This window comes from Pseudophryne corroboree, chromosome 6 (assembly GCF_028390025.1).
Source record: "Pseudophryne corroboree isolate aPseCor3 chromosome 6, aPseCor3.hap2, whole genome shotgun sequence".
Taxonomy (NCBI): Eukaryota; Metazoa; Chordata; class Amphibia; order Anura; family Myobatrachidae; genus Pseudophryne; species Pseudophryne corroboree.
In genome coordinates, this window is record NC_086449.1 from 415,493,491 (window position 1) to 415,520,305 (window position 26,815).

At 39.7% G+C, this 26,815-nt stretch overlaps 1 protein-coding gene across 3 annotated transcripts in view; it reads left to right on the forward strand.

Moving 5' to 3' along the window:
- Positions 1–26,815, forward strand: part of PCLO (piccolo presynaptic cytomatrix protein) — a 447,385-nt gene that overhangs the window by 415,542 nt on the left and 5,028 nt on the right. For all 3 annotated transcript variants that reach the window (XM_063926936.1, XM_063926938.1, XM_063926937.1), the window contains 3 exons: positions 2,339–2,397; positions 19,068–19,202; positions 20,340–20,485. In XM_063926936.1, the coding sequence (XP_063783006.1) occupies positions 2,339–2,397; positions 19,068–19,202; positions 20,340–20,485 (340 nt within the window). The remainder of the gene's footprint in view (positions 1–2,338; positions 2,398–19,067; positions 19,203–20,339; positions 20,486–26,815) is intronic.

Sequence of the window (26,815 nt, forward strand, 5' to 3'; positions counted from 1 at the left end):
CATTAAGAAAAATCTCTCCACTTCCCTCTCTTTATGTAATAGTGTTTCCATCCAATCCATCTTGAAAATAAAATTTAATTTAGTCAAGAATAAGGGTATTTGAGGCGGTGTGCTGTCCAACCAGCCTTGTAATATTGTTTTCCTTCCTGCTGCACTGATGGCTAGCAGGAGTTTTTTGCATGCCAGGGTTATTCGTTGATGGGGGTCAAACAGTCCCAGAATCGCCCATTCCGGAGTGAAGGGGACATGATTAACTAGTTTGGCTTCCGCATATCTGCGGATTAGGTGCCAAAAATACTGAATGATGGGGCAAGCCCATAGGCAATGAAAAGTATCCGCTTCTTCCTGGTGGCAGCGTAAGCAAGCATTGCTCTCCGAAGTGCCCATGCGATAGCGCTTTAGTGGTGATAAATATGTGTTGTGGTATGTGTTCAAGAATAATTCAGTGTACATGCTAGCCGATAGAGTTCTTTGGGAAAACACTAAAGCTTTCTCCAGTGTCGGTATAGTTAGGGTCGGGAAATGACTTAACCATTTCGACATCCCTTCTGGTATGGCAGCATTATCCAATATATCTCTTAAAAAATTATAATGAATGGATAGAGCTTTGCGCTGGGGCGGTGGGTGGGTCAAGAGGTTGTCCAAAGGATTGTTCCAATCTTTTTTAGAGAAATGTTTCAGTAATACTTATGAATTTGTTTTGAGTACAAAAGAAACAACTAAAAAGTTTTTTCCCCCAGTTTTTAATAAAAAATATAATAATTGTTCATAAACAATAAAAACTTAATTTATTTTTAGTATTTACTGTACAGTAGCTCATTGAGACCAATAGTGAGATTTATCAACGTTTGGAGAGTGATAAAGTCATAGGCAAATGCATCGCAATTTCTGCTTGTTAGTAGAAACTGAGGATGGCTCCTGCCGGTGCAGCTTGGCTGCGCCCGCAGGAAGCCCGCCACCATATTCTTGATTGCAGCAGCTGTGCGTGACATCAATTTTTTTATTTTTTTTAAAGTTTGGGTTGTGAAGGTGAGGAATCCATACTAAATATATAGTGATGAGGCAGGATGAGGGGCAAGAGAAAAAGTGGTTTGCGAAGGGCACAGGGGAAAGGTGGGTGGCCAGGGCAATAAATGAGAGACCAGTGATGTCTGGATATGGGAGGACTAAAACTGTCACATCTCACTGTGCGCACCCGCAATGCGGCTTCTGCATGTGCGCACACTTCACAGTGTGAACAATGCAGCAGCATAACATGCTGAATTAAGCCCATTGTCTACAGCATGTTAATATATATATATATCAGTTCACATTTACCAGGGTACCTAGCAGGTGCACAGGTGTATTTATTACTCACTGACACATTTTAAAAGATCCACAGATGGAGATAATTATTTCTCTTGTGATTCTGTAAAGTGATCTGGAAAACATGAACTGTTTGGGGTCCTGAGGATTAGTTAAATAGTTAAATAATTATAAAAACGCTCTTAATGGCAAATATGATTAACTACATTCATTATTTAACTTGTATATTTAGTTAACTTGTGTATTTAACAATATATCATTTACGAATACAGTAGTTAACCATTAAGTGTTTTATGGCTATGGACTCTCTCTTTCCATCTTGCCAATGGTGAAATGTCCTATACCATACCATTGTGTAAGCACTTAGTTTTCAATAATATATTAGTTTTTAAGTTACAACAAAACTAAAGTATGTCACATTAGTTGCAATATAGGCCCTCATTCCGAGTCGTTCGCTCGTTCTTTTTTTTCGCATCGCAGTGAAAATCAGCTTAGAGCGCATGCGCAATGTTCGCACTGCGACTGCGCTAAGTAATTCTGCTATGAAGAAAGGATTTTTACTCACAGCTTTTGTTCGCACCGGCGAACGTAGTGTGATTGACAGAAAATGGGTGTTACTGGGCGGAAACACGGCGTTTTATGGGCGTGTTGCTGAAAACGCTACCGTTTACGGAAAAAACGCAGGAGTGGCCGGAGAAACGGGGGAGTGTCTGGGCGAACGCTGGGAGTGTTTGTGACGTCAAACCAGGAACGACAAGCACTGAACTGATCGCACAGGCAGAGTAAGTCTGGAGCTACTCTAAAACTGCTAAGTTTTTTTTGTTCGCAATATTGCGTAAACTTCGTTCGCACTTTTAAGATGCTAAGATACACTCCCAGTAGGCGTAGACTAAGCGTGTGTAACTCTGCTAAATTCGCCTTGCGACCGATCAACTCGGAATGAGGGCCATAATTAAAATATGAGCTTCAATGTAATTATCCAATAGAACAGATTGATTTTCTGCATATATACAGTATTTTTTTTTTTTTACAGTGGTAAAATGACCCAAAATGGACAAGATCAAACTGGGATGGCCGTAACTGAAACAGAAGGTAAGACCTGTAGCCACATATGTATCCATAAGTTTTTTGTCCCCTGTCTAACAATATTTGAATAAACTGAATGGACAAGATGCCTCACTGATGAATAGCCTGCAATCAGGAAAGTTACAATTTCCACAGTCAAGAAAGTGCAGCGCTTCACAATTGAAGGATTTGGCTTGACTGGTGTCATTGTGTTGACAGAACTTTACAAATAAGATGGAATGCCACCTATATTGCAACAAAAACATGTAATCACTGAGCTTAACCATAACAAAAAGCAAGTTTCCATGTAGAAAATTGAGTTTTTAAAGCACTGCAATTAGGATGCAAGTGTGCATTACTTATAAAGCCCTGATCCCTAGAACCCTAATGGTAATGTGCAAGTTTATATGTAAGTTTATAAGAAAAAACAAAAACAAGACACACTTCAAAGAAGAAGTATTATCTCTACTAGTGGTTCCCAAAGTGGGTGCCATAGGGCACTTGCAGGGGTGCCCCGGACTGGTAGTCTAGGACCAATTAAATTGATTTATGGTCAATGCAATAGACAAACCCAGTGTGTGTGGCTTCCCATCACAAATATGTGGACAAATAGAAGCAAATCCTGTCCTTCACCACATAATTGAACTTAAAAAGTATATAAATACAATTTACATAATTTAATGGGGGGGGGGGGGGTTTAAATTTCACAATAGGAAACTTATAGCTTAGGGGTGCCTTGAAAAGAATTTGAATACTCTAGGGTGCCGTGATTCAAAAAAGTTTTGGAACCACTGGTCTATGTCATTGTAGATAATACTATTATTTGAAAATATAGTGTGTGAAAAGCAACATCAAAAGGGCTATTAAATTACCAGTGTCTGAAATTGACTTAAAAGTATCCTTACTGTATATCAAAGAGACAGATAATATGGCCCTCCAGCCAAGCTAATACTCTGTGTGTCCTTATACACCTATATTTTTTACACCATATGACTCTCTGCCACACTTAAAGATTCCCATGTTCAATTATATTGTATTTAGGATTAGTATCATTATGCATAATCTGCTACTTTATTGTGTGTGTGTGTGTGTGTGTGTGTGTGTGTGTGTGTGTGTGTGTGTGTGTGTGTGTGTGTGTGTGTGTGTGTTAACTCAGAATGCATGCTTTGTTCCGGTTAGCACGTGTTTGGCATTCAGCAATGTGATATCTCCCTATCTGGCCTGCTCAATGCTGTTTTTCCTATCAAATGTTCATTTACAGTAGAAACCATTAGTTTAACCCTATGGTCACAGTAATATATCACCAAGCATTTTACAAGAGCCCATCATTGTGAATATGGGCAGATACTTACGGAGATTCAATTATGATTCTATTAAACAGTTTTACAGGCAGCAGTGCAGAAAGGGTGGTATTCCCCAAATCAACAGTCTGATAATTATTAACCAATAAACTGTCCTAGAAAATGGACAGTTACAATATGATCAAAATCATCTTTTCTTCACAATTACTTATGGAACAGTTTTCATAGGAGTTGTATTTGTGTCAGCATTAGCCTGGGGGCAGTAACTGGGATACAACCAATGACAGTGGATGTAGAGAAAGTGTGAAGATGTCATGGAAATGTAAGCCAGATGATTTTTACAAAAAAGGGATATAGAGGGTAAGGTGGCACTCTAGAAAAGGTTACAGCAGCCTGAGTGCGCCCTAGTTTTACCCAGACAAAACCAAAATTATTTGACAATGGTGAAAAATAGGAGCCTCTCTAAGGTTCTAAGCCATGACAAGTCTGTAAATGTATACACATATAATCAGATGTATAAAATCAAATAGAAATGGAATCAGTTTTCCCTTAATGTATGAAGGTTGGTATGGTGCCCTTTCTCTTATTTTGGTACAGATATGAAGAATGAAAACAACAACAATAGTGTAACAATGTCACAATTACAGATGAAATAAATAAATAAACTATAAATGTTTGGGAAGTTTTAGGTTCCAGTGGAACCCTTTAGGTAATCTCCTTATCACTAAGCAGTGATATCGGTCTTTACATACCTCTCAACTGTCCCAAGTTTGGCGGAACAGTCCTGTTTCTCAGACACTGTCCCACCAGTGGGTGCAGTGTCCCGTGGTGGGGGTGCATTGCAGAGAAGCGGTGCGCATGTGCACAGGGTCTATTCCATGAAGAGAGGAACTGGGGGCATGGCCAGCAGCTCCCAGATCACTGCTCATGCCTCCACTGTGGAGAAAAATGAGGCAGGGGCTCGTGATCGTCATTTCCCATGAGGCCATACACCCTAGCCGAGAGTCCCTCTTTTTTGAGTGCACACTGATGACCCTCTTCAATGGAACTGAGAGTTGAAAGGTATGTCTTTATGCACATAGAATATTTTCAATACTTAAAATTCTTCCTCAATGACTCATTCAGAAAAATCAGAATATCTACAGTGCATTAAGGTTTATTGAAAATAAAAATAATGATAAAATTACAGTAGTAGTTAATGGAACCGTACCAGAACCACACTTCAAAATAGCGGTGGTGTAAATAAATATGGGAGATTCCGGACTCTAACTTCTCAAATGTCCTTTAAAAATTATTCTGGTTGGGGTTCTCCTTCTCATGGCATTGTTTATGACGTCAGGGTCCACTTTGTTTAGCCAATGTGTTTTGAAACTATTAGCTCTTCCTCAAGGTAGATTGGACCTTAGTCAACAGTGAGTCTTTATATACAGTATGGTTAAAAGGACAGAACTTCCAGGTCAGGTGATGTGAAGCTTGAACCGTAAGTAAATAACAAACTATCTTAGTTGAAATAAAATGTATAGAAATACAATATACAATAAAAGAGTCCTTATATTTAATGTCCATAAGCACAGTAGATTCTCATGAGTGGAGAATATATATTTACATCTATTTTAAGTGTATAGTGACTATGATTTGGGTGTCATTTTCATTCAGTTAACATCAGAACTAATAGCTGCACCTTCTATTGAGTTTGACTGTAAGCTGGAAATCAAAGGAAGATATATAATTATTATCAACAATGTAGCCAGACCGCCGCTCAATGCATTAAAAATGTCATAAAATACTAAAAGTACTGTCATATTTCAAAGCCACTGTAACTTTGTATTTCATTTTTTTCATTTAAGCGCATTGCTTAATCTTTAAGGTAGGCTAAGCAGTAAATCTTATTAGAATTCATGTCAGATGTTCCTAGTGTATAAAATGGTGTATTTAATCATGGGGACACAAAGCTAAACTGTGGAATATCCGCCATAAAATGTCACTTACAGTATTTACAGTATCACTTTTCTGACAGGAGTGATATAACCAGGTTGGTATTTGTCATGTGCTTTATATATAGAAAAAAGAAAAACCTAAAAACATACATACATACATACCTAAAGAATAAGTACTGCAGTGTAAAACAGAATTTAGGTGCAAAAAGTACATAAAAGAGTATACATTTTAACCAATATAACAGTATTAAATAACTAAGTCCATAAATAAGGATATTGGGGAATATCAAATTATCTGCAATAAATTACCGTGGTTAATGGATTCCCCCAGGGTCATGTACCGCACAGTAAAAATGGTCTGTAATTGGATAGCCCAATAATAGTATTGGGCTAAAAAGACAGTTTTTGCAGTGCGGTAAATTGTCGCCGGAAATTGGATACCGCCCATTTTCTTAATATGCATACTTGCTTTGGGGTATGCATTTTTTTATCTAGTACATTATTTGATTAAAGTAATGTGAACATTTCATTTAATTTCCAAACTATACTACACAAATGATGTTCTGTATTATCCAGAATTCTTCAGACATTTTTTAATTAAAAAGCATGAAGAGTGCCATGCCTAAAAAAATGTCTATCACCTTTAAAAATTACCATGTTTTTCTCCAATATTGCCCCTGACCTCTCCTTATTAAATTAGTTAGTACAGCACTCCTCATGGAGGTATATTTACTAAAGTGCTTGTTTTTAGCAACCATATTTTACTTAGAATTACCTAGCACCTTCTAGAAGATAATAACTAGAATCTGATTGATTGCTAAGGGCAACATATCCAATTCTAAAAATCGTAATTTTAGTAAATATACCCCATAGTGTCTGTGGGAAATCATATGTGCACACATGACATTTAATGTACAGCAGCAAATACTGAGCTTTTGTCTTCTGCTTTTAGTCAATTTTTGTGGGAATTTATTTAGATAATACTTTCATATAAATAATTCCATACCAGTAAGGTTAATTATTTGCATCATTTTAAAATACTGTGTAGAAAATAACATATTTCTTTTTCATCCACTAGGGGTCACTGGAGTACTCTTGGGATATGGACTGGGCGTAGCCGGGAATGGCACATTTAAATATTTAAATTAGTTACTGGTTACCCCCTCCATACTCCCATAGAGACTTCAGTATTTTTCTGTGCCTCAGTCGGGAAGGTACTAGTGGATGGAAGCTCCACAGAAAACTTCAAGGTTTTATTTTTATTTTTTATTTTTTTATATTTACCTGCATACCTTCCCCCCTTCCAAAAAGGCATGGGTCCTCACTTTTCAAGATGCAGCGGTTCGGGAGGGGAGAGCGGGCGAGCTGACCGCGGACAGCTACTGCTGCAGCCCGCTCTTTCCTCCGCTCCCCAATCTCCGGCAAGTCCGTTCTGGCCACCGGCTGCTCCAGTCCCGCCGCTACCCGGTCCATACTACCACCGCTCCCCGGCTCCTACTACCGCCGCTCCCCGGCTCCTGTCCACTTAATACACGGAGCTCAAGGGGAGGCAGCAGGGAGGGGGTAAGTTTGCTATGACCACGGACGGCTCTCATAGCTGCCGTGGTCCAACACTGCAGGAGGAAGGGGGGGGGGGGAATGCCGCAGGGAAGCCCCAATAACTAAGCTGCGTTTAGGCAGCAAACAGCTCAGGCTATTAAGCCTGTGAGGGGGCCACAATTATATATATATATATATATATAAATCATCCAAACAGCCGGCACTCCCCTTGCTTACATGACATCTGCTCCGGTGCCCTCACTAGGAAGAAATTCCAATTGTAGATAGGAGAATAGGCGGCACTCAGGAGACTGTTCAAACGAATTCCTTTATTGAGATGACATCCTACAATTGTTTCGGGCGTCCGCCCGTCGTCAGGGATGTACAGTAATGTTTGTCATTACTGTGCTGTACATCCCTGACGACGGGCGGACGCCGGAAACAATTGTAGGATGTCATCTCAATAAAGGAATTCGTTTGAACAGTCTCCTGAGTGCCGCCTATTCTCCTATCTATCTATATATATATATATATATATATATATATATATCTGGTTGTGTGTATGTGGGTACATATATGTATATATATATTTACAGAGGTCTGTTTGTGGGGGTATATATATATGGTACGTGTATGTGTATATCGAGTGGGTGTATCAGATAACATTGCTATTCTTGCATAAGCAAGCACATGGCTGGATACCATTTTAACATTACTTCCTGGTTCTTCTCAGGCAGTTGCTGCCCTACTACACTCTGGAGAACCCGAGGTGTTGTTAGGAATTTTAATTGTTTTGAACAAGCACACGTGCACTGTAATGCAGATTTATTCACACTTTACTTATGTGGTACTAAGTCCCGGTATGGGTCTGTTCTTCTGTACTTGCTGCTCGATGTACATAATCAGTCAGTCTAATGCAAACTAGCAGCTTCGCTGCAAAGTTGGGCAGAATGTATGTCGGACAAATTCGGACCTTTGCCGATCCTCTTTGGAGGAATGCAGGCGCATGTACTGCCTGAGGGGACATAGTGTGCTCATTTGTCTTATAAATTGACTGTTTCAGCTATCAGTTGCGGTCAATTCACCACCAGCCCAATAGGCCAGTACATCAGGTTCTCAACTGTTATCCCTTGTCAGTTTCAGCCTACAACATTTTATTACCCGTCAGAGCATACCTTACAGTATACAGCAGTAGGGGTGTGACTTCGCTCTGCTTTAGGGGGAATTTGGGTTAACAAGGCTATAGTGGCATGGCACTCCAGTTCACGTTGACCTACAAGAAGATCACCTTACACTTATCGCTGATTACAGCTTCTGTGGCCGTCGGCCGGTTTTGTACTCGCTTTTCAGCTTCACTAGTTGCGGCACGACGCCCACTTTGGCTACGTTCTTAACAGGAGGAGTCGGATTTCAAACGAGAATAGAGGCTTTCCTTTGCGCTGGCTAGGGGTCTGGTCCTGTCTTAGACACTTGCTTTTAGCAGAGGATAATTTGATTTCCTATCATTGTATACGCAATTCCTGAAGGAACTAATCAGGATATTGTCTTTACGCCTCAGTTCATTAGGCGCCCTGCTGCAGGAGCAGCCATACACAGAACATGTGGTGGACTACGGTTATGGTACTGCCACCTACTTCCAGATCTCTCTAACCAGGTTTCAGTGCCCTTTACACCTAAGTCACTGACAAGACAGTGCCATAATGGGGTTCCAGCTTCTCCGATCGTCAGTTGTGGACATCCACAGTTGGGTGGATCCGCAGAGTTGGTTTCACAGATTATTGAAATCTAGTCAACAGAGGACAAGTCGGCGGTCCTGCAGAGGACACAGGCTCTAGTAGTCTCAATAGTTTGATGCCACAGTTAACACCCAAGTCGTGGTTATATTTTAGTTTGGGATAGTTCCAAAAATGGATGACTGTCAGTCCAATATTGACCCTACTGACAGTGCGTCGCTTGCTACAGAGTCGTCTTGAAATACTTGCGGCGGTGACTACAGGTTGGATCCACAGTAGTACCGGATTACGATGGATTTTCTATTTAGACGAATCAGGCCTACTTATGGTTTGCTGTAAAAACTTTCTTGTTTTCAAACGCTACCGTTTGGCTTCTTATCGGCACCTCGGGTAGTCACAAGTAAAGGCTGTTATGATGGTTCATCTCAGATCCCTGAGAGGTTTAACAGTTCCGTGCTTTGGAGATATGCTCATCAACGCTCCGTCTCAATGCTTATTCCTGCAACGGGCCCTACTAACGTACAGTGGCGTCGGTCAGCGCAGTTGAATTGTCAACCTCAGGAGATCAACCCTCATTTCATCATAAGGATTTATGCATAGAAATGATTCCGGGATACACGGTTTTCTCTAACTGAACACAACACAAAGTGTTCGTCATCATGTACGGTTAGTACGCAATTCCACAGACTGACTCGGTACATTTGTGCCATTCTACTATTTGGAAGGAGAGTGGAGTCTTTCCACGCACTCCGGTTCGCAAGAGTTCACTCAGTTCATTTTCACCTGGATGTCATGACACGCATCTACTGCCAAGTGCAGTCAGACTACGCGACGGCGATCGCATACACATTCATCACGAAGTGCGGTTGTCTCCAACGGCCAGAGTATCACTACCCTGGTGGCCTACAAGTACACAATCTCACCACAGGGAGAAGGTTCGGCGTCTGCAATTGGATAATTCTTGCAACAGACGCGAGTCTCACAGGTTGGGGACCTGTGGTCCAAACTGGTCAACTTCAGAGTCTCTGGTCAGATCACGGAAGATTGCTGGCAATTAACTGACCTAGTACTCAGGCCAAATTCCAACGCACTGCACCAAGCGGTGCACATGATCCGATCTCAGAGACAAGGAGAAATTCGAGGTCGCATGGCCATGCGGGTGGTGACTCGAATCCTCAATTGGGTCGACTGTCACCAGGTGATATTGTCGCCAGTGTTTGTTCCGGAAAGACAACTGGAAGGCAGCTTACCCGGCTGTCAACATGTTCTTCCAGGCAACTGGGATTTGGCGTTTCAAGCGTTCCAGATGATGGTCCAGCAGTGGAATTACCCAGGGATCTAATGGCATGTCGCCAACAGTCATCAGATATTCCAGTTTGTGGCCACAACAAGAGCCCCAAATACTGTGGCAGTACATGCTCTCACAATTGCGTGGCCGTACAGTTTGTGCATCTGTTTCCACCGTTTCCGCTGCTTCCTCAGTTGCTAAAATGGACCACACAAGAATCCACAACGGTCATACTAGTGGTGCCGCATTTGCCTGGAAGAGCATGGTTCTCGGTTCTCCGCGACCTACTCGCAGCCGATCCTTGTCCGCTTCCGCCACGTGAGGACCTGTTACAACAAGGTCTGTTCTTTTACCCCGATTTAACGTGGCTGCGTTTGATGGAGTAGCTGTTATAACCATCCTCTTCAGCAGAGAGAATGTTCTGTAATTTGTTCTACCAACCATGTTACGGGCTAAGAAGCCAGTTACGGCAGCTCAGTAGCGTGTCTATATAGGTTGGTGTGAAGAAGTGTTTCGCTCTTTTGCCAATTGTACACACCTTCCTGCAGGGTGTCGGCCTTTTGAGTTAGATTTGGTACAATGTTCATATTTTTGAACCCTTGCATCAGGTGGAGGTTAAGTTCTCATTTGGAAAACAGGTTGTCTTAGCCGTGGCATTAGCCAGACGTGTTTAACATTGGGTGCTTTGTCATCCAACCCACCGTATCTGGTGTTTTATCATCATAGAGCGGAACTTTGTACGAATTCCATTGTTCTGACCAAAGATGTTACACATCACTAAATCAGTCGTAGTTCCTGTGTTATCAGAAGGTTCAGGAATTTCAGTTACTTTAGATGTGGTACGCGCAATACGCGTTGATATAGTCCAAACCTCAAGTGTACGTAAAACAGACACATTGTTTGTCCTCTACTATGTAGTTAAGATGGCTTGGCCAGCTTCTAAGCAGACCTTATGCCATACGTCAGATTTAGCTTCATCATAGGCTAACTTTCTTCGTAACGTCATGGGCAGGCTACAACCGCCTATATCAGGGTCAGACCTTTTCACACATTCTTAGGAACATCATGGTCAGGCTACAACCGCCTACGTCAGTGTCAGACCATTCCACACGTTCTTTGGGAATGTAAGGAGCAGCAGGTCGTGGAGCGTCTACGACGCAACTTAGACGAGCTGCGACATGATCATCTGTGCATGACCATCAGTACGCTTTTTGGTGCGTTTTTCCAAGTTGGTACGGCATCAGCATCTAGCTTTGGCCGTATAGTGTTACAGGTGCCAAACAGCTCTCCAGCCCACGGGGGAAGCTTTGGTACGTCCCAAGAGTACTCCAGTGACCCCTAGTGGATGAAAAAGAAAATAGGATTTTGGTACTTACCAGGTAAATCCTTTTCTTTGAATCCATAGGGGGCACTGGACGCCCACCCAGAGCAGTTTTACCTGTCTTGTGGTAAGTTCAGTGGATCTTATGGTAACACAGTATCACCAATGGTCACGATGTTAGGGTGATATCTATTATGGTGTCAACTGATAGTTATCAGTTACGTTATGTGTCAACTTTAGTGTTGACCATTATATTATAATGTTATATGTAATTCGCTAGGGTTCATATAATGTTACATGTAATTCTCTATGGTTCATCCTCTCTATCGCTCCTGTTCGGCTCAGTAAAAATACTGAAGTCTCTATGGGAGTATGGAGGGGGTAACCAGTTGCTAATTTAAATATTTAAATGTGCCATTCCCGGCTACGCCCAGTCCATATCCCAAGAGTACTCCAGTGCCCCCTATGGATTCAAAGAAAAGGATTTACCTGGTAAGTACCAAAATCCTATGTTTGCTGTGTGTCCTCTTATTAAATGGTTCAGTATATTAGGTTGACAGTGACCATGCCAACAGACAATATGCCGACATGTTCAAAATGTGGCATTTCCACATAGAGCATATCAACACTGATTAAATGTTGACATGATGACAAAGTTGGCAATGCATTTTTCAAGTGAGCCTAACCCTAATGGCTATATTTTCATGATGTAGACATTTTGTCCATGTCAACATTATGTTTATGTCAACATATTAGATATCAACATTTCAACCATGATCACATTTAACATTTTGATGTTGACATTATGAATGTATACATAGGGAATGTCAACATCATTACTACACAACTGTTACACTGCAGAGTCACATCACCCTAACACAACAATCTACTGAAAGTCAATTTGGCAAAATTGGCAATAAAAAATGCTATTTTTAGATTCTTTCAGGTTTATTTGCTATTCATCAAATCTATTAATAGAAAACCAACATGTGGGGGGAATTCAATCAGCCCTGAAAAATTTTCAGGCACAAGAAAGGGAGTTTTTCGTGAATTTTTTTTCCGCACAGCTCAATTAAGCCACATTTTTTTGCGTCCGGAAATGTTTGGTGGGGCTGGGCTGCTTTGGGGTAGCACACTGCGAGATCCTATTTAGCACCCCCTTAACACATTTATTAATCATTCTGGTCTTTTAATTGCACCTTCACTAGTATATTAATTTTTGTATATAGGTTTTGCTTTCTTTTTATTAACACATACATATGAAAACATATAGGATTCATGATAACTTTATGGACCAAAGTTGCCAAGGCCAGAGAATCTGCATCAGAAGATGCAGTCTCTGACTTTGGCATGTCCTCAAAATGGAGACGACAAACTTCTGTTTTAAACAATGGCCCCCATCTTTTCCTCCAAATGCCTGCAGCTGGTCAATCAAGCTGCAGACTACAGTGCTCTGCGATCAGGGCACATGCGCAGTCCCGAAACAATCAGTCAATTGCGACCGAACCATGGCTGCTTCCAGGGTTGGATTAGCCCCAAAGACGCAAACAACAGGATATTCTTTACATTTTAAAAGATGCCCTTTCTCTAGAACAATCAAAAAAATCATTATCCAGGGTGGAGCTTTTCAAAACATGATTAAAGATGAAAACTTTCCTGGTTAGTGTGGCCAATGCAGGTTCAAACACTAATGGATCTCAGTTATTCTTAAAAATGGACCACTCTCTATTTAGATGATGATATTTGTGATGGATCTTAAAGGTTACTGTATAGCACTGTTAAATATTGGAAAATGTTGAAGTAAAAGACACCTGCAAAGTTGCGATAGCAGAGTGGAGAGAGCTTAAAGGAGTCAAGTGTGCCATGGCTCCTTTGCATGTCTTCGGTGATACCTACCATGATTTTACAGAGGACTCTGGTGATGAAATGGGATAGGGTTAGCATCCCGGCAGTTGGGATGCCGGTGTTTATGTGATCGACACTGGAATCCCCACACCACTTGGTATCCCGGTGCCGGAACACCTAACACCACATCCCGAAGGTAAGTACCAGGGCCATAGGATTATGATGTGGGGGAAAGGTTAGGCACTAGAGGGGGAGTTTGGTGTAGCATGACCCCCCCCCCATCTCCCCCAGCCTTATCCCTAGCCGACCACCCCCGGGGTCTTAGCACTAGCCACCACCCCCACTATCTTAGCCTTAGGGTAGGTGACAGGGGAGGGGGAAAATAGTTACCCTGTACCCTGATGGCATTCTAATTGTCAAGATGATGGTATCAGTCATGTGACCTCCGGTATCCTGACTGCCAGGATTCTCTATCACATCCATTGAAATAAATTATATTAAACAAAACAGTATAGCAGAATATATAAAAAATCTAAAAAACTTCATTTTGTGTAATGGTATTTTATTTTTTTACTCACTTGGACCATGATGGTTAAACACACAGGATAAAATAAAACAAAATGTTAGCTCCCAATAAGTCTACAGCATATCAATTGTTTTATTCACATGCCACAGGGCTTTCAGTGCTATATTTAAGTTGGATACCATGGGTAGCGGGAGAGCGCATACCTGCAATAATCCAAAATTGGGTGCAATGTATGCAACTTTTTCACCTCACTAAACCTTGCGCCCAATTGAATTCCCCCACCAAAAGTATCAAGCTATTAAAAGAAGGTGTGTGGGTGTCGGGAGTTGGCGCTGGTTTGACAGAGAGATAGAGGCGCTCCTGATGAGTGAAATGACCTGCTGCCTCTCCCTTACACCACTGGATTAATCCCAAAAATAATCCAAAGAAATAGAATTAAAAGAAGGTGTGTGGGTGTCGGGAGTTGGCGCTGTCAAATTTATGCTTCAAAAAGTATCAAGCTGTTGTGTAACAGCATAGAGAAACTTTGTAGATTTGAAGATGGCCATGGTTCTTGCAAGCAAAATCTGAACTTTCATGTATATACGGTATATAATCACTGAAAGGGACACCTGTCCCTATGGTGAGTAAGAAGTGATGAGATCACTATTGTATTCACTTCTTCAGGAGCTGAGAACAGTTCTAACCATGCGTGAGTGGTCTTGGTACTCTTTGCAGAATGTAGCCCATAGGCTACTATGGTTATCTGGAGATGGCATTGGCTACCAGGAAAAGCTCCTGAATGCATCATGTTTCAGAGCTTGTTAAATTTGCCAAAAAAGCAGACCCCATAGAAAACTATATTCATTTATACAGTGTAGAGCAGGGAAACCGGAATTTTTAAAATAAATAAACAATTTATATTTTTTAAGTTACAAAAATGAAAACACCTTGGTGCTGAGCAGAAAGAACAAGGGAAGGGGAAAAACCAGGTGAAAAGCAGCTGCTAGAGGTGGCCGCACCCACCAATAAAGATAAACAACAATATGATACAGGTAGCTGTGCTAATCACCATAGGGTGGGAATGGTATGCCAAGACTGAAACAACTCAAGTGACCAATGACAGATAAATTATTGCAATTTAATTACCCATATAAGCATGGGTTAAATCATAAAAACTTGTATAAGAACGTCAGAAATGTACAATGCAGTACAAAGCATGCACATAGGGATCCCTTGGAAAAAAAAAAAAGGATGGGGAAGAAGGGAGGTTAACAATGTCACACTTAAATAATATAACACAATGATCAGTTCTCATATCAGGAATAGTCAATCTAGTGTTAAAAGGCCCACCAAACTGCCAGTCAGTAGTGGAAAATAAAAATAAGAGCTATTAGATGAACCCTGAGAAAAATTACCAACCTGGGAATGTTCAAAGAATGTATATGAGTACTCACGTCCTAGGATTAGTAGTATAAAGTTAGTATGCCAGTAGGTGGTTTCCTGGTGGATGCGGTAGTGAAATCCACAATAAAGAGAAGCGCCTATAAGCCACAGTTGACTGCATTTCAGGAGAACAGCAATGAGACAGAAACCCTAGTTGGCTACATTGAACAGGTGTTTGAAATAAAAAAAAATAGTTGGATCTGTCCCAAGACGCAGCTCAATAAAGCAGCCACCTGTACAACCAGACCATCAAATCCATAAAGATACACATGCACAAAAGTACAGGTCTGGCGCTATATCTTGTTTTCAATAATATATAGTAAAAGCAATTATTTCAATGAAATGTAGTAAAACAATTTTTTCATACATAATATAAATGTTCACAAAATAGAGCTTAGTCCTTTGTGAATTAGAATCCAAACAGGTGTAATGATTTTCCTCCAGGTAAGCCAAAGAGGTCAATCCACCTCCGAAACAAATCATAAGATGAAATACATAATGTAGTATGTTCTTAATCGGTGGGACATTAATAGCAATAAGAAGTGCTGGTTACAAGCTTGTAAAATCTCCATCAAGAAAAAGAAGGCAAATATACCAAACACACAGTGTGTTCACGTATAAAATGCCTATAAAGGTAACTTTAACCCAGAGCAAACTTCCACCACGTGATGATGGAAATAGGATACAACAGGCCATCTTAGTGGACACCTTTCATATGGGATGGTCATACCATACTCACACAGCACCAGGCTGGATAAAGCACATACAATAGCAGTTTCTTTTATGCAGGGCCCTTCCCCAGTCTCCCTTCTCAAAGAGTTAGTATACCATGAGAAATATAAAGATAACCGCCTTAGTAAATCCTCCTAATAATAGGTTTATTATGTACAACAACAGGATCCACGTGTACTTATATAAGATGTGCACAAATAGTATATCACCTGACAGTGGGTAATGGGCGATTGCCGCAATGTTTTAGTCATACAGATGTACACCTCCAGATAGGTGCATGGTCCGTCACAAGCTCTCTATACCGACGTGTTTCGACTATAAGTTAATCTTTATCGTGTAAACAAGATATAGCACCAGACCTGCACATCCTCTGCAAAATTAAAATACAATTTTAAATAAAAACACATAAATAGACTCCTACGGCCAACTTGTCTTTTGTCCCACCTTTCCCTGCGGTCCTGTATCTAACTGCTGCAAACTCCAAGTTTGCTGAAAACAGCTCCATAGTTGATCAGTGGAGGGAATTAAGGTGGCACCCTAACAACCAGGGCAGGAGCACACTTAGGGGATGTTTTGTTTTCCCCCTCACATACATACTCTCCCTCGTCCTGCCATATGTATACCCCACTTTACAAAGCCTGTGTTTGTCCCTGGAAACAAATATACAGTGAGATACTGTAAGGTTAGAGTTATGTTGGAGAGGGAGAGATCTGACGACTTTGTCAGTGAGGGTGAGGAGTTTAAACCTGACTACTTAAGCAACAGGCAGCCAACAAAATGATTAGGAGGTAGAGCAATGTTAGGGTAAGATCAGTCTTATTGATTGAAGATGAATGAGAGGGAGGCCTAAGATGAGGACATTGCAGTAGTCAAGGCGTCAATTGATACATAAATCCATAAGAGTTTGGTAGCATCATGGGTGAGGAAGAGGTGATGTTTTGAAGATGGGAGTAACAAGCTCAGGGGAGGGACTGGATGTGAGAAGTGAAAGAAAAGGGTAATGTTATCCAAGGAGAGATACAGAAGGAGGTTTGTAGACTATAATGGAAGGGACAATTTGGCTATGATCAATTTGGTGGTGGTGCTGGAGGCCAAAGGAGTGCATTAGTTCACCAAGGGAGATGCTGCATTGTGAGAGGAGTAGAGGGCTGAGGATAGAGCCTTGTGTGATCCCAATGGGCAAAGGGTGAGGAAGGGAGGAATTGCTACAGGGGAAATCAGGCAGTTTCAGAAAATTATCCAGGAAAGAAACTATGCCACAATTAGCAATGGTGGGAAGGATAAGGAAAGGATGGTTTACTTTCTCAAAAATTGCAAAAAGGTACACAATGAGTGGTAAGGAGAAGAGACCCAAGGACTAGCAGCGAGAACAGCATTGCTTTATTTGGAGACAGCATTCACAGTGGAGAAGGAATCATCATGTTTCTTATTAAACACATATTGAGTTGCGCACAGTTTCATCTATGTATTGATCTTGCTTTTTTTATCAAACGTCATGTGTTAGCATAATATATGCAACATACAGCAATTGCAAGCTATTGAGAATCATGGATTTCAGTCAGACCTGCAATTGCAGCTGATAGGGTAGGACTGGGCACCAATAGGATAAATGTGTTGTGGGTGTGCTGAAGGAATTGCAAGCAATTTAGTGGTGAGTTTATGCAGACATCTGTCCAACTTGAGTCAACTCTCCTGCACCAAGGATAGGAGTAGTGCCAGGGATTGGGATGGAAAACCAGTCCGTGAGATTTATGGGAGCAGCCCTAATGGGGGTGTGGTCTGATGAGGAGGGGGGATTTTGAAGGGACGGGATTCCTCCTCATAGGGCCCGATTGTACACAATTGTGGCCTTCCTTGCATCTTTTGCTGCAGACCAAGGGTGGATCGGGAACTAAAAGTGACCCTGTAAAATTTAGTAGAAGTGGCCCAACATGGGCAGCACAAGAGATATAACATATCTTGTAGCCATGGCAGAATCACTGGATGGCAAAGTTGCTGTACTGCACAGATGGAATAACAGAATGAATGGGGACAATGCAGAGTACTGAGTGCGGTGGGCTGCCTGTCATGTGGGGTCACATGACAACACACAAAACAGGCCCCACAGACACGTCGGCATACCAGGAATTGTCCTGGTGAGCCCTATGGCCAATTCGCCCCTCAGTGGTACAAATGCATGCTGCTGATAATGATGTTGATGATGACCATTATAAGCAGCAGTTGCATGAGGGCCATAACCTATTGATATCTGAGGCAGCCCCTGGATTGTGCTCAATTAATTTAATCACACAGAGTGCCTGTTACAGACCTGGAGTAGACTGGTATCATTCAGTAGGACTGTGTTTACGTAAGCTTTGTGCACTGTTGTTGTATATTGGCAGCAGTAAAGACACTTTTCCTTAGCATGAACATGTGTCTTTCTATTATTATTTTTGTAGCATTAAAAGCCAGCATGTATGCCAAAGCTACCACTGCCTTGTTAGAGACATTTGTACTGTACAAAAAAAATAAAAAATACAGGAAACACTAAATACATTCATGACTATCTTCATTTTGTATTTCCTAGTCATATATGAACATTGGTGCAACTTTATTTATTAAATTGTATTTTAAAAAATATTAATGCGTCATAGAGTTTTTCTCTGCAGCCTTTTATCACAGCATGGGGAACATTATTACTCTTGTATTTTATTACTTATAGTGGCAGTAAATAGAAAATGGCTCACCATGGAAACATTAATTCATTGGAGCTTGTTAAAGACTTGAAGAGTCTGATTTAGTTTTGCAAGTTGCAATACAAAGCAATATTTCAAAGTTATTGTGTTTCTTCTCAAGATATGCCAGAAAAAAATAAATTATTTTCTTTCAAGGCGTTAAGTGCAACTCGTTTGTATTTTATAACAGAAAAACCTGATGAAAGTCACAAATTACAGTTCACAACAGCAGCAAAGTGATTAATGGCACCCTGGTGAACAGAAGACCAGAAATATTATTTCATGATGTACACTCTAAATGTCAGACTATTCTTACATTGTCAAATTACTTTTCAGGAAAAACCCAAGTCATCGGCGATATCAAAATTGCCCTGAAAAAAGAAATGAAGACAGATGGGGAGCAGTTGGTAGTCGAGATACTTCAATGTAGAAATATTACATATAAATTTAAGTCTCCAGATCATCTACCAGGTAAATGAAGACAAAATAGATGCACATAGTTTTACTGAATAGTTGATATAGTAAAATGCCTTTAGCTAAGCTCTTGCACCTGCTAGATCACAGGACTACTGTATGAATACAACCCAATAAATAAAAACCAATCGGATACATCATTCATATTCTATTAAATTGAATTGATTAGTATACAACAATACTTCTTTGTAATTTACTGTTTGTGACAAAAAATGCTTTTCTTAGTTTTAGCTCTTAGGTATGCCATTCATCCACTTTTTTGTTGGCTAGAGACTAGACAAACTGGAATCTAAGGTAACATGTACTGTAACTACAGACAAGACCAATGCTGTCCAAGTACTGCCATGAAAAGGCTGTATTTCTGTCCTAAGTATGTACTTGCAGGCAGAATACAATCGCAAAAGCATCCATCAAAGTATATGGTGGATTCAAGGAAGACTGAAGCTTAAAAAAATAAGCTTCGGAAGATTGCGAGCAGGGCCTTCCTACCTCTATGTCTGTCTGTTTATGCCCAGTTTTGTTCTATTACTGGTGTTCTAATTGTAAAGCGCAACGGAATATGCTGCGCTATATGAGAAACTTAATAAATAATAAATATAACCTTAACTAAATAGGAATAGACATACATATGGTTTGTTAAAACTATATATATATATATATATATATATATATATATATACATACACACACGAGTTATATATATATATATTAGGGTAGTGCCAGATGAAACACATTCAAAATGACTGTGAAAACTATTGAGCTGCCAAAGCAAAGCATGTTGTGTTTGTGTACCCCATATAATACAGACATTGTAGAGTTTATTCTGTTTTGATTGCCAGTGTTCTTAGTGCTTAGCGTGTGCACCTGCATTTTCTTTTTTTTCTGTGTGTTACTACAAGTCTCAGAAAGGTAGCATCTCTTATGTTTAAAATTAGGGTGTGCTTTACAGCACCACCTCCACTCTAATACTGAGACATACCAGCTCAGTGCATCATCACCGTAGATTCCTGGTTAGATTGTGAATATACCCATCTAACAATGATAAATATGTATTTATTTATTTCTGTTTAGTTTTAAACCACTGTCGAACTCTGTTAATGATGTAAGGATGCTCGGTTTAACATTATTTTACAGATCTGTATGTGAAACTCTACGTTATTAATATAGCAACACAGAAGCGTATAATAAAGAAAAAAACTAGAGTTTGCAGGCATGATCGAGAACCATCATTCAATGAGACATTTCGTCTTAGCATGAGCCCTGCTGGACACTCCCTGCAGGTAAGGCAATCATTTGTGTTTACTACTGTATATGCTACACTAAGTCTAATATTCAGTTGTACACACATAACAGGTAATTATATTCTTTTCTAAAGTGCATAACTAAATTTAGAATTTTGCATAGTTGCAGTGAGCTGTGTTTAAAGTTTCTCCTGTGACTTACTGTGTGCTAAAGCACTTTAATGCATTTTAGACACGTCTCGTTAGCTCATGAGTCCATAATTGAAGATGGTGAGCATCAGATTTTTTTATCCCAACTATAATATGCAAATAAATTCAGATAAAATATGGATAGATATTTCCACTAAATGAATTATTGAAAACCAAGCAGTGCAGAGTGTTAGCATTTTTATCTGTGATCTCATATTATTCATATGGCTCTTGCAGAAGCACACATGATTTTGGCTTTGGAAAATATAACAGGATACAGTGTATTTTGCATGCATAAGTATCTATGTACAATTGTGCAATAGAAAAAAGTTTGGAGATTTGTCAAATTTTAAGGCAAATTCGGCAAATCTACAACAGGTAATGGAATCACCTTTTTAAAGTGATAAACTCTATTCATCATACAACTGCTGCCACTAATGTGAACAAATCATCATAACCCAACATACCACGACCCATATAAAATACTAATAAAAATGCTTAAGTGTGATCTTGTGTAAGTTATTCTTGATCAATCAGCCTACCTTCAAAGTCAGTAACAGAATCACCATTCATGAGACATGTTACATTGTGTGTGTATACAAAATTGATAAAAAGTCAGCTTCAAGAATTAATTTTTGATATTAACAATGTTATTGCAAGATGGGAACATCCTGGAGTTACATCTATATACATTTGGTAAAAGTATGACAATTTATGTAAACTGGGCATCTCTTTTAATAAAGTAACAAAATCAACGTGTGGTAACAGAATCACCAAGTGGGTAATAAGCATGGTAAAGTGTACTGATTTCAATATGTTTGCTACCCACTAAAGCAACTACTATTACTTATATTTCCTACTATGTTTTACAAAATATTTAAGGACAAAATTACACAATTTGGAATGTATCAACAAAGAACAATATAAGGAATATTTGTGAATAAAAGCTGACATAAACATTCAACCATAGATTCAGATACATAGAAGTGCAAATCAAAAATATCATCTGCAAATGGATACATTCAAAACAAAATTAAGACTAATCAAGTAGTACATTCATGAAATGTAGCCTTTACTGAGCCTCTGGAACTCACCAGAAATATGTTGAAACTAACTGTTCTACACGTTCTTCGCACAGGAGTTTCTGATTTTCACGGCTGTAAATATAAATTAGTGTTAAACATTTGGTATCTCTACAGAGAGGTAAATTTAACACGTCTTAACGTAAGTAAATATTAATCCATGGTTCTTGGCATTACCCGAGGTGTCCCTGAGACGGTAAAGAGTGACAGGACCCTTTTTGTAGTTTAATAAATTCTACACTGGAAGTGCAATCCAAATTTTGATCTGATTGTCCGTTTGGGCGTTATCGTTCAGGCAACACAAGCCATGTATCTGTAATTGTGCAATTATGTCAACCCCTTTTCATCCCCCTAGGGGAGGTTTATTAAAATTCTTATTACGTAGTTTTCCTATTTCCTACCTGAAGAATACCTCTGTTAAATTTCCGCTTCCTAAGATATCGGAAAGAAAGAAAATTAATGATGAGTCAGTCAGTCAGTCAGTCAGTCAGTCAGGACTTTCGCATTTATATACAGTATATATAGATTTATTGCCAATAGTACAAAATACTCGTGTCCAGGATTATTTAAAAAAATTACTCATTGCAACCTATGTAATCATTGACTGAGATCAGCTGTATAAACTCTTTAGATCTACTTCTTGATCAAATGAGCAACCTACAGATGTGTCATAATGCATTATTGATGCAGTTGCACCAAATAGCCCCTCTCTGTGAACCATGTCCCATGTGACTCTTTTTGTGCCGGGCGTGTTTTTTGCATCTTTTTACCTGAAAAATATAACTCAATCTCAATGCGATGCCACTAGGATGCACCGGGAGGCTGATCTGATAATTTGGTATACGACACATATATCTGTGTGCAATTGCATCTTAATCTGTATATACTATACTGTATGTATATACAGGTTGGGTATCCCTTATCCAAAATTCCTCATTTTTGGGTCCCCTACTGAAATAATGATATATTTATTATATATTATGTGTATATATAGATATATTATATAGATATATAATATAATAACCATATATATGTGTCATTATCTCAGTAGGAACCAAAAATGTGTGATTTTGAATTTTGGATAAGGGATACTCAACCTGTATAAATAATAGAGCACCGCCAAACTTGATAGTATTAATAAGAAATCTTCTTATTGATTTACTTGATGTTTATATATATTTTCCGATGACGAGAATGATTAAATATACAGAGTACACACTTGGCATTTAAAAGTCTAATTTGTGTCATATTCATTTTTGAGAAAGAATACTAAGATTCATTGTTCTTATTATAACAACGTTTTCAGTTGGGGAGGTGGTTGATAGGTAGACAGTCAAAAGGTCGACACCATAAGGTCGACAGTCAAAAGGTCAATGTATGGTCGACACATTTTTTTTAGGGTTTTCATTTTTACAATTTATGCAGCATTTACTATCCATGTCACAAACTATTACCTGTAGATCTTTTGACCCTGTCAACCTTTTAACTGTCGACCTAATGTCCGTCTTCTGTATCACACCCTGCAGTTGTTCCATCCAGCCATAAGAGTATAGCATCACCCAACGCGTTTGTCATATACAGTGCCTTGCTAAGGTATTCAGCCCCCCTTGGCTTTTTACCTATTTTGTTACATTACAACCTGTAAATTATTATTTTTTAATCTGAATTTTATGTGATGGATTTGCACAAAATAGTCTAAGTTGGTGAAGTGACATGAGAAAAATGTATATAAAAAATAATTTTTAGAAATAAGAATTTGAAAATTGGCATGTGCATATGTATTCACCCCCTTTGCTATGAAGCCCCTCAAAAGTTCTGGTTCAACCAATTACCTTCAGAAGTCACATAATTAGTGAGATGAAGTCCACCTGTGTGCAATCTAAGTGTCACAGGATCTGTCAGTATAAACACACCTTTTCTGAAAGACCCAAAGGCTGCAACACCACTAAGCAAGAGGCATCACACCATGAATACCAAAGAGCTCTCCAAATAAGCCAGGGATGAAGTTGTTGAGAAGTACAAGTCAGGGTTGGGTTATAAAAAAAATCAATATCTTTGATGATCCCCCAGAGCACCATCAAATCCATCATCTTCGCATGGAAAGATCATGGTACCACAACAAACCTGCCAAGATAGGGCCGTCCACCAAAACTCACAGACCGGGCAAGGAGGGCATTAATCAGAGAGGCAGCACAGAAACCAAAGGTAACCCTGAAGGAGCTGCAGCTTTCCACAACAGAGACTGGTGTATCTGCACATGTGACCACAATAAGCCATACACTCCATAGAGCTGGGCTTTATGGGAGAGTGGCCAGAAAAAAAACATTACTGATAAAAATAAGAAGGCACATTTTGAGTTTGCCAGGAGGCATAGGGATGACTCCTCAAATGTATGGAGGAAGGTGCTCTGGTCAGATGAGACTAAAATTGAACTTTTCAGCTACCAAGGAAAATGCTATGTCTGGCGCAAACCCAACACATCCCATCACCCCAAGAACACCATCCCCACTGTGAAACATGGTGGTGGCAGCAGCATGCTGTGGGGATGTTTTTCAGCACAAGGGACTGGTAAACTGTTTCAAGTCGAGGGAAAGATGGATGGTGCTAAATACAGGGATATTCTTGAGCAAAACCTGTTTCAGTCTGCCTGTGATTTGAGACAGGGACAGAGGTTCACCTTTCCGCAGCACAATGATCTGCAGCATACTGCTAAAGCAACACTCGAATGGTTTAAGGGGAAACATTTAAATGTGTTGGAATGGCCTAGTCAAAGCCCAGATCTCAATCCAATTGAGAATCTGGTCAGACTTGAAGATTGCTGTTCACAAGTGGAAACCATCCAACATGAAGGAGATGGAGCAGTTGCCTTGAGGAATGGGCAAAAATCCCAGTGGCAAGATGTGGCAAGCTCATAGAGACTTATCCAAAGTGACTTGCAGCTGTAATTGCCACAAAAGGTGCTCTCTATAAAGTACTGACTTTAGGGGAGTGAATAGTTATGTACACTGAAGTTTTCTTTTATTTTGTCCTATTTGTTGTTAGCCTCACAATAAAAAAAAATATTCAAAGTTGTAGGCATGTTCTGTGAATGAAATAATGCAAACTGTCAAACAATCTATTTTAATTCCAGCTTGTGAGGCAACAAAACATGAAAAATGCAAAGTGGGTGAATACTTTAGCAAGGCACTGTATGACTTTTTCACTGATGTCTTAAATATGTATGTCTCAGTATTAATATAAAACTAAACATATCTTACATACAATTACATTTCATACAAATACAAGTATCAATGGGAACATATAGGCCCTCATTTCGAGTTGTTCGCTCGCTAGCTACTTTTAGCAGAAATGCAACGCAAAACCGCCGCCCTCTGGGAGGGTATCTTAGCATAGCAGAATTGCTAACGAAAGATTAGCAATTCTGCTATTAAGTATTTCCCTGCAGTTTCTGAGCAGCTCCAGACCTACTCCTAGATTGCGATCACCTCAGTCCGTTAAGTTCCTGGTTTGACGTCACAAACACGCCCTGCGTTCGGCCAGCCACTCCTCCGTTTCTCCAGCCACTCCTGCATTTTTACCTGGCACAGCTGCGTTTTTTAGCACACTCCCTGAAAATGGCCAGTTTGCGCCCAGAAACACCCACTTCCTGTCAGTCACACTACAATCAGCAGAGCAATTGAAAAGCTTTGTTTGCCCGTGAGTAAAATAGCATAGTTTTGTGTAAAAATGCTTAGCGCGTGCGCCCTGCTGTGCATACGCATGCGCAGAACTGCTGGATTTTAGCCTATTAGCAATTCTGATAAAAATAGCAGCGAGCGAACAACTCGGAATGACCCCGGATTTTAGCCTATTAGCAATTCTGATAAAAATAGCAGCGAGCGAACAACTCGGAATGACCACCATAGAGTACATTTAACAGTAATATTTTAGATTATTGTTCAGTATTATTACAGGCAAACACTTACAATTGATTCAGCCAAAACATTTTTGTACAGCCAAAACTGTCCTGAAATTATCCAATAATGGTCAGTATCGGAACAAGACATATACTACAAAATCCAAATATATTATAATGATCCAATAGGTATCCAATGTTGGTTAATTATAGAAGCCACTTACTTTTAGTTCCTTGTAGGTCAAATCTTAATATACTTGCATTTAAAGGAATGAATATTCAATGTGATTTTCTCCTCTATATACAGTTAGGTTCATATATATTTGGACACTGACACAATTTTCATAATTTTAGTTCTGTATACCACCGCAATGGATTTGAAATGAAACAATGGAGATGCAATTAAATTGAAATTTGATTTAACAAAAATATCATATAAAATGTTTAGGAATTGCAACCATTTTTATACAGTGCCCTCTTTTCAGGTGCTCAAATGTCATTGGATAAATTAACGTAATCATAAATAAAATCTTCATTTGAAATACTTTGTTTAGAATCCTTTGAAGGCAATGACTGCCTAAAGTTTGGAACCCATGGACAACGTCAAATGCTGGGTTTTCTCCTTTGTTATGCTTTGCCAGGCCTTTACTGCAGATGTCTTCAGTTATTGTTTGTGGGTCTTTCTGTCTTTAGTTTTGTCTTCAGCAAGTGAAATGAATGCTTGATCGGGTTCAGATCAGGTGACTGACTCAACCATTGCAGAATTTTCTAATTATTTGCCTTAAAACACTCCTGTGTTGCTTTCTTAGTTTTTTTTTTCTTGTCATTGTCCATGTGTACTGTTAAGCGCTGTACAATCAAGTTTGCTAAATTTGGCTGAATCTGAACAGCCAGTATATCCCTATACACTTCAGAATTCATCCAGCTGCTTCATCATCAATAAACACTAGTGACCCAGTGCCACTGGAAACCATGCATGCACATGCCATCACACTGCCTCCATGGAGTTATACAGATGATGTGGCATGCTTTGAATCATGAGCCATTCCAAGCCTTCTCCATACTTTTTCTCCCCATTATTCTTGTACGGGTTGTTCTTAGCTTCATCTTTCAAAAGAAGGCTGTTACAGAACTGGTCTGGCTTTGTTAGATGTATTTTGACAAAGGCTAATCTGGTCTTTCTGTTCTTGAAGCTTATGAATG